The 9,274-nt window shown below is 38.2% G+C and overlaps 1 protein-coding gene across 1 annotated transcript; it reads right to left on the reverse strand.

Moving 5' to 3' along the window:
• Nucleotides 1-304: 304 nt before the first annotated feature.
• Nucleotides 305-9,274, reverse strand: pls1 (plastin 1 (I isoform)). The gene is made up of 16 exons (XM_042501377.1): nt 9,158-9,274; nt 8,666-8,756; nt 7,128-7,288; nt 6,911-7,040; nt 6,408-6,540; nt 6,211-6,292; nt 5,286-5,451; nt 4,592-4,734; nt 4,402-4,497; nt 3,605-3,812; nt 3,159-3,237; nt 1,580-1,694; nt 1,347-1,480; nt 1,120-1,243; nt 896-1,029; nt 305-799 (listed from the first exon to the last, which is right to left on the reverse strand). Exons 1-16 carry the CDS (start codon nt 9,161-9,163, stop codon nt 661-663), a joined length of 1,941 nt encoding a protein of 646 aa, XP_042357311.1. The 5' UTR covers nt 9,164-9,274; the 3' UTR covers nt 305-660.

Genomic DNA, 9,274 nt, shown 5'->3' on the forward strand with positions numbered 1-9,274 from the left:
TAGTAGTTTTACACAAGTAGTGTATGTCAAAATTGCTTAAGGATATGTTGCAGAGACTGACTCAGTCACCCAAGAGGAGAAAAGATCTTTTGTTTGTGCACTTTACAACATAATACTTTTTTTCCCCTTTCCAATTATACAGCTGTTTGAAACAAGTAGCCTAATATCTCAAAATCAAGACAATAATTTTCCTGTTTATGACCTGACACAAAACACACATACAAGGCTACTCAATAGATTCTCTTTAATAATTAAATAGCAATATTCAATGCACAACATTTACAGACATAAAGGATGTGTGTGTGTATGATTCTGCTTTTCCTTCTGTTGTACCTCCTTTTCCGTTTGTATAGCAGAATAACTAAATAGATGTATTGCACTATTAAATATAAGATAACTAAGAACTATTATAAGCTTGTTCTGTAAAATCACAGATAAACAAATACAGTGGCTTTGCTGATAAAAAATGATTTCCAACTTTGTAGGCTTATTGTTCGCTTAAAAAGAGAAACAGAAAATAACAGTCTCATGATCGCAGCAAGGTTAAAGGTCAAAGAAAAGATATTATGAGAAAAGATGGAGGAAAAAATAGATTAAAAGCGCATAGAAACTAATGGTGGTTAAGGTGGTTGGTTTGCAGGTGGCTTGTTCAGGTCTGTTTTAACGGTTGGACTTTTTCATACTGTGGCCCATGAGGGAGGCGAACAGTGTGAGCACCATCTTGGGATTCACTTCCACCAAATCGTCGGGCAGAGCGTAGACACGAGCTCCGATCTTTCGAGCCAATGAGATCGCGTACCTGGGAGAGGAACAGGAAGAGAGAAGAGATGATGAGCTGGTAACAAATACAAATATGCACAAAGGGGTAAAAAAAAGTCAAGAGTTTGTCTTTTACTTGGCGTTATTTTGTTTATCGGCGTCCTTCATCCATCCCTTCTCTCCTCTCTTCACCATGTCCCACTTGACGGTACCGGGAGCGATGGCGTCGATCAGGTCGATCACAGGCAGACTGGTGCTGATGAGTTTGTCCTGCAGAAAACAGTGAAACAGTGTCAAATGAAGCCTTTTGGTTACCAAAATATACCATGCGCTCTATCTCACACACACACACACAAACACCTTGAAGCTGCTGATCTGTGTGTCTTTGCGTTTCTGGCTCAAAGTGGTGTTAACCCAGCCAAGGATGATCTGATCTCCAACCCTTTCTCCGTCACCCAGATCTGACAAAACCAGCACTGTGTACCTAATGGAGAACAAGTACATGGAGATGTTGTATCCAAACCATTAAAACTGATTCAAAGGGGAGAATCTGCAAAAAGTGCCACAGCTTTGGATGGTGCACGTACCTCCTCATCAGCTGCCAGACCAGCGCCAGAGTGTGCATCCTGCTCCCCTCGTTCAAGTTTTCTCCTCCGATGCCGACCAGAGAGAAGTGAGCCACATCCCTGCCCAGCTCTACAGCGTAGTTGCAGTTCTCCAGCTAAGATATTTGAAGAAAAACAGCGTGATATTTCTCTTTTTTCCCACAAAGATGTTTGTTTTGGTGCTCACCAGCTTTATATTTCTTCAATGTGGACACCTTTTTCATGTTGCCCCCTAGGACGGGATAAGGTGGTTGGTTGACTTTCTTCCAGTTTACAGGCACATTAACCTTCTCATAAAGCTGCATGATCACCAAACCATCACACAAGTCCCTGTAGAAGATTAAAAAATGAGAGAGAAAAGAAGAAATATATATAATATATTAAATATATTATATAAATATAAGTATCACAGCAGCAACTGCTGCTCTTTTTGAAACAGAAGTGGATACAAAAAAAGAGCTAAAGAATAAAAAATAAGTGAGAAAAAAAGATAAGATTTCTACCATGCAAAGTTTGGTAATGTATCCCTTATTATAATAAACCGTGGGATGGCTTTTTGATGGTAAATGTCAAACATTTCAGGTTTGTGCGCAAAAATACTTTTTTTAAAAAAAGCCATTTAACACATTGTGGATATTTTTACTGGCTAAGTCCAGTCTACTTTAGACTCAATATGTTTATGTTTGATTAGTTCTGGCCAAACAAATAGATAAATCAATGGAGGGTCCAGAAATCAGGAAGCCTGTATCTACTCATGGATGAGAGGCTTGTGACTGTGTGAGATGTTAACTTTAACGGCGTCCTCCTCAGAAAGTAGTTCCTATGTGAAACTGTTCACAACAAGGTCTGTGGATTATCACCAGTGAGCAAGTCATGATTTCTGGAGAGAGACATTGCTGTCGAGGTTTTTAATTGTATTTTTTTGGTGCTTTGAGCATCACAAGCTGAGTGCCATCTAGTATATCAGCCATCTCTACGGCTGATATCTCCAATAACCGGCAACTCACGCCAAAACAATCTGGATTGATAAACAGCATTGTGAGTAAGAGGAAAAATATGTTGTATTTGATTTTGGGGGCAAGTGTCCCTTTAAGTAAATTGTTGGTCATTTTTAGAGTAGGATGGTGGAAAATTTGTGAACAGAGGCACCAGTCTCTAGAAGAATAGTCTAAAGGGTTTAGAAATGCAGAACCCAAAACACAAAGAATATACTCAAAACAGCACAAATAATTTACTGTGTATAAAATATAGAACAAAGTAAATTGAAATAAAAGGTATGTGCAAAACTAAATAAAAGCTAATTTGTAAAACTAGATTCTGTCTTCTGATTTCAAATTGCATATTTATCTGGTGACAAATGTCCTACTACCTTGCTGTTTATTGCCTTCATTATATCAGGAAGCTCTTAGATTTAAAACAGTAACCAGGAATGTTTATTACACAGTTTTGTTGGACCCTCAATAGTGATTTTCCATTTACAGCATTCTGCAGTTATTTCCTAAAAGCAATACTTTCAAAGGACTCCTGGAGACCATGTCGAATCAGTGAAATAATTTTAAAATCAATATTTTGTGTCAATTTATGGATTTCTCTCTTAGGTATCAGCGTAATCAGCTGGATAATGTACAGCGTGTGAGTCATTATTGTGAAATAAACCCTTTGATTCAAAGGGTCATCGCCCTTTTGGGGTTTATTTCGCAATAATAACCCACTTGATGTACATTATCCTTTACTAAGCTTCTATCCTCCTTCTTTGATAAGATTAACAGCACTGGTGTGTAACTGATAACATACCAGTACAGGTGGTTGACATATGGAGAAACGCCCAGAGAGTTCATCCAGTTTCGAAATGTTTTCTCTTCATTTGACTCAGCTGGAAAGACACAAAGACACGATAAACATCCACATCACGTTCTCAGCTGTTCCCACACAGTTAAAGTCATATGATAGTTTTACATTCAGCTATAGCTTACAGTAAATACAGCAGATATAGATTTATGGCTGCCATAACGTGTCACACCCTGAAACATTTATTTTCTTGGACTTTTAGTTGGGATTACAAGCTGTGCTTTACATTCTGCAAATTCACATTATGGATCACATTCTAGACTGTGTCACCATTTATGACTTAATTTTGGGATGATAGAGAAGTAATGAGCAGCCTCAAGTTTCTTATATAATGTAGTCTAACCATATTGGACAGAATGATTTAATTAGTAAAAGTTGTGTCTGTGTCTTACGCTCTATGTGCGCAATGTCGATGCCATTGCCGCTGCCATTGATTTGACCCTTCTGCACACCAGGATGCATGTTATATAGGTTGGCTACGAAGGCCAAGTTGAGTTTGCTGTTCCCGGATGTAACGTCGTGAGGAGAAACAAACTGTCTGCAGTCTATGCGCGCCGCCTGCTGCAGCATCAGCTCAGCCCTCCGGTCCAGATTACGCTCCTGCACATCACAAATGACGTGAGTTGATACACACATGTAATCATGCCAGAATCTAACACAGAGTCACTTAATTTAATATTGTATATACAGGATGCTAAAACAAAACATAACATTTCAAAGTCTTTAATTAATTAAACTGTAAAAAAAACCCAAAAAAACTCATCCTATTACGAATTACGAAAACTTTATTGTCCACAAAATTTGCGATCAGTTTCACTATTAAAAACACAAAAAAACATGCCCTAAAAACAATAAGGAATAAATTAATTAATCAAATAAAAACAACAATAATACATTCCATGTAAAAAGTACAAAAATAGGTCTCAGTGATACATATTCAAGCAAATATAATTTAAAATAAAAAAATATTCATATAGACTTTCATGCCGTGCAAAAACCTGTAGCAAAGTCTCAGGAGCACCACCCAGTGCCTCAGGTACGAGACCCTGAATCATTTATCACCTTGACAGCACATGGGACAAAAGATTTATACGTTTCTGGTTCACAAATTTCACTTTAAGATCTGTCATTCTCCTCATTTCAGTGTCTCACTGTGATTTAAACACTTTACAAAAACAAACGGGCTCACCTCAAGGCCGCTCATGTCGATGTTGACGGTCATTTTGTAGTCACGCTCTCCTTGCTGAGTAATCTGGTCCAACAGGTGGAAGTAGGCTCGGGAGTCCTACAGTGGTGCAGTACAAGAGGGGGTTACACCCAGGTGTTTGTGTTATTGTATGAGTGCAAGTGTGTGTGTGTGTGTGTGTTCTGAAGGAGACCTTAATATCTTCACTAAAGTTCCTGATGGTGCTTGTTCCTGCGTTGCGTAGATGATGGTTGACCCAGCGGAGCAGCAGCTCCTCAGGTGAGAGAGACATCAGGTGGTCCAGATTCTCCTTTTCTGACAGAAGGCCGATCAGATCTAAAGACACACAAACCAGTAGTTTAACAAACTGAAACGAATATACACTAAATTAAAACTAAACATTATTTTAAAAAATAAAAAGTGAATTGAAATGAGGAAACCCCGTCTGGAAACTAGTGAAATAAAAATGAAAACAATGAAAAACACAAAAATATAATAACTCTGATCAGAGGTAACTGCCCAATAAGCGCAGCACAGAGTGGCGACAATTAGCTAGCCATTGGGACTCACATGCACTAACGAGCACGAGTGGCCAGACTGACCATCAAAACAAAAAACAGCCAACCTCAGCTTACAACTCACTAAGAGGTGGCACGACTTCATTCTCTGTTATTACACCACAGTATTTTTACACAGCAAATACAAGTTTTCTGCTATATTGATGTTCTGAATATCACACACTTCATTTAACTTCAAACCTGTCCTTTTCAAAAATAATTATAACATCACATTAATACCTAGATTATCGTTTGCATTCCAACTAGATTAAAAGTGGACAGTAACTCTAAAGTTAGTGTGTGTGTGTGTGTGTGTGTGTGCGTGCTGACCTTCGTTCCTGCTGATTTCGATATCAGCAAAGAGGCCAACCTTGATAATCTGCCAGAGCAGTCCCAGGACCAGATGGGGTTTCCCAGCCATCAGATCATGGGCGTCAATGCTCACCACCGTACAGCCGATCGCTGAGGCCGAGTTCAGAGCCAGGACCAGGTTCTCCTACAAATGAATTGTGTATCAACATGTTAATTTTTGGTCAAAATCAGACATTTTACAGAAAAACAACAGCATTGTTGCGATTTCTGTTGTTGCAACAACTCAGCAAAAAAAACTGTGGCCTGAAATGTCCAATTAATAACTAATTTATTTTACATGGAATGGAGCACTCTCATAGGTGGATATTACTAGGTAAAAAAATTAGTTATTAATTGGACATTTCAGGCCACAGTTTTTTTTGCTGAGTTGTTGCAACAACAGAAATCGCAACAATGCTGTTGTTTTTCTGTAAAATTTCTGATTTTGACCAAAAATTAACATGTTGATACACAATTCATTTGTAGGAGAACCTGGTCCTGGCTCTGAACTCGGCCTCAGCGATCGGCTGTACTAATGACTAACAGTTACTGTCTGAGTTGATCCACATAAACAGTCCTAGAAGACTTTATTACATGGACACTATGGGGTTGGCAGGACATTTATTGAATGTTCACTTGTATATTTTATGCAAAATACGGATATTTAGACATATATTTACACATGTGCTTTGTGTGTGATTAAGCATTTATTTAATGGTATGTATTTACTGATTTACATGTATTTTGAAACACAACGTATTTAGGATGGGGCCTTTTTACTTCTTACCTTATATGCCTTATTATATGTATGTCTATTAGGGCCACAATGCATGACACATTTCTTAGTATCTGCAGAGTATTTTTTTGTGTTATGAATTCACTAAACTTATGAAAAGCTACTTACTGTCATTTTGAAGGTGGCAAGTTTCTTAGTGTTGATGACTCTTTCGTCAATTGTGTCAGGCTGAGACAGGTTGATCATTTTACTGAAAGAGAACAAGAAGTGTGAGTGAGTAGGAAAGTTGTCTATTTCATATTAGAGGTTTGTACTGTATGTATTCGTGTGTGTCTCTGTGTGTGTGTTGGGGGGGGGGGGGTTACCATAACAGGATGCCATCACGGACAGAGGTGAAGAGACTGTCATCACTGGGGTTCATGGGTAGCAGATGTTGGCAGTCTGGATCTTTCGCCAAGGCTTTGTTAATCCAGTTGACAAATGCCACCTTCTCCTCATCTAAACACACACACACACACACACACACACACACACACACACACACACACACACACACACACACACACACACAGAGAGATTAGGGTTGCCAGGGAAACAGAAAAACACCTCCTCAAGATTATTTCTTAAGATAATGTTACTTTATGACTACCCTGTGCTATTTATTATGTATCTGATGTGCCTTTTATTATTATTATTAGTAGTAATTAAATTATTAATTAATTTATTTTAAAAATTGTTATCGCTATTCATTAGTATCTCTTAAATATTATTTTACGTATCTGGGAGATGCTATGCTCTTTCTTGTTTTAAAACACACACACACATACACACACACACACACACACAATATATATATACTCTCTCACACCAGAGTAGGAGTGCTGCGTTCCCTCGCTGGAGTTTCCTGATGTTCCTCCAAAGGAACGGATCCCGTCTCTCCTCGTGATGGTTTTCCTAAACGTCTCACTGAACTCTTTGCTCTTCAGCTCCTGGTAGATCTGAACGTGGACAGGATGTGTTACTCCACGTGGTTTTGATGAGTAAGTTGGCATATTTGCTTACAACCTATCTGTATCAGAACTCACAGAAACAAACTCCTCAAAGCTGATCTTCTCGTCCTTGTTGGTGTCTCCGGAGATGAAGGTCTCCATGATCTCTCTCACCTTGTACCCCGGCAGGGAGAAGCTGGCCTCTCTGAACAGCTCCTGGAGCTCAAAGTCGCTCACAAAGCCGCTGTTATCGATATCTGAACACAAACAGACAAGCAGAGAAATGCACACACAGATACAGTAAGTCAATTTGCTTTACCAAATATTAATCTGAAACTAATGAGCTCAATATTTATCGGTAAATATTCCACACAGATGATAAAATGCAAAGACAAACAAAAAACTGAAATTTCCTAATAATCTCATTAAATAATAGGTTCTATAAGTTGGTGCTCATTATAGAGAGAATAAAGACTGATACTGAAGTTTAATCAGTTGTGTTGAATGTATAAGCAGTTATTGCTTTATCAATAAATGCTGCATTTAAATCTTACCCTCAGCTGACTTGCTGCCAAAATAAAGCAATGCTGATCATATATTACTGCACTGGTGTAAAAATGAGTTGTGAGTGAGCAAGCAGAGTGATTTGTCTTAAAAAAAAAAATAAAATAAAATAAAAATAAAGGAAACTTATTATTGAAGTGAGACAATTTTTATAATTCAGGCCACATCTTGTGTAGGGCTAGATGAAGACATTGATTTAATTACCTTTTTGTAGTGACTTTGATTGTAGTAGTAGTAGTAGTAGTTGTAGTAGTATTGGTTTGGTGCTGTTGTCAAAAATTGTTATATGTTGTTATGATTACTATAAAAAAGTTTATTAATTTTTCTTTTCTGTTTTATTGTCTATACATATATTTTTATATTATTTTCTCTTCCTTCTAGACACCTCGTATAGACATTTGTTGATGTCACCTTGCATTCATCACTTGGTGTTTGCCATCACCTTGCATTTACTGTATGAAAGGAGCGACTGTGTTTGTAGGGTTCGCTGCAAGCATTGTATTTTTCATATTTCTCTGGCTCATTTACATGATATAGCATCTCTCAAGTGACTTAAAATGTTTACTACTCGTTTAAAACTAAAAAGTTTGATGCTTATCACATGATAAATAGAACTTTAATGTAAAAACTATTTTCTTTTTCCAACAAATTACACCCGCCAGTTGTACCACCGCACAGCAGGCGTGCATCTATTCATGGACGAAAGCCGTGTGAGAGTGCAAGATGTAAACATTAACGGTGTCCTCCTTGGCTGAGCTGAAACATTATCTTTTGTGCCTTGTATTTGTGCATCATAAATTAACATGAATGTGACATGCCTTTTTTATATTGCTCACCATTATCAGCATCTTTTGGTAATTATACACTTATGATGACTGACTGATAAAATCTCATTATTACATCTGGATCTATCTCACACACAAATAAAGCACATACACTCAACAAGCAATAAAAACATTTTACGTAAGAGTCATGCTTTATGATCAGCTGTAAAACTGTTACTTCGGCCAGGATTCCAGCCTACACATTTAGGGTCATGTTAGGTGTGTCAGTGTGGGTGTGAAACTGACCAATTTTATTAAAGGCCTCCCTGAGATCTTCCAGGTCCTCTCGTGAAATCTGTGTGACATGATTCTCCATCTTGGCTTCTGTTTCATGTACCTGAAACACACATCCAGATCACACTGGGTACAAAGGAGAAGCTGATTTTGCAAAATTGATCAATACGACACCTTAAAGTGTTTCATATTAACGCTGAGAAATATTTCAACCGCAGAAACATTATGAACAAAAGCTTGTTGGGAGAGATGGGATAAAGGTGGAAGGACAATTAGGAAGTGTCAGGTTATATACTGGAATTTGTCCAGAGTAGCCTTGTGACTTCTGACTGTTATTTCTTTGCTCTGTACCGACTATACACACACATACGGGCACATTTACAACCTGATGTTCCTCATAAACCCCTGAGGTATTAGCATTTTACAGCAAATGATCCCTTTTGTTGTTTGCTTAAGAAGACGACAAAGTAAAGACAGAAAAACATCAAGACAGTGACAAAGTACCTTCATAAGAGTTCAGTCCTGTCTTGAGATATAAGTCTCGGTGCAGATCCCTCGGGACTGGCTGCAGCAGTCGAGTCTTCCAGAGCTCTGCGAGGCTTCAGACCGAGGCAGAGCGGA

The sequence above is a fragment of the Plectropomus leopardus genome, chromosome 14, assembly GCF_008729295.1.
Source record: "Plectropomus leopardus isolate mb chromosome 14, YSFRI_Pleo_2.0, whole genome shotgun sequence".
Lineage (NCBI taxonomy): Eukaryota > Metazoa > Chordata > Actinopteri > Perciformes > Serranidae > Plectropomus > Plectropomus leopardus.

Coding starts and splice junctions, on each gene's coding strand:
- pls1 (XM_042501377.1), bottom strand. Junction 6,293..6,407: donor CGTGATGGCATCCTGTTATG/GTAACCCCCCCC, acceptor GTTCTCTTTCAG/TAAAATGATCAACCTGTCTC. Junction 1,244..1,346: donor GTCTGGCAGCTGATGAGGAG/GTACGTGCACCA, acceptor GTTCTCCATTAG/GTACACAGTGCTGGTTTTGT.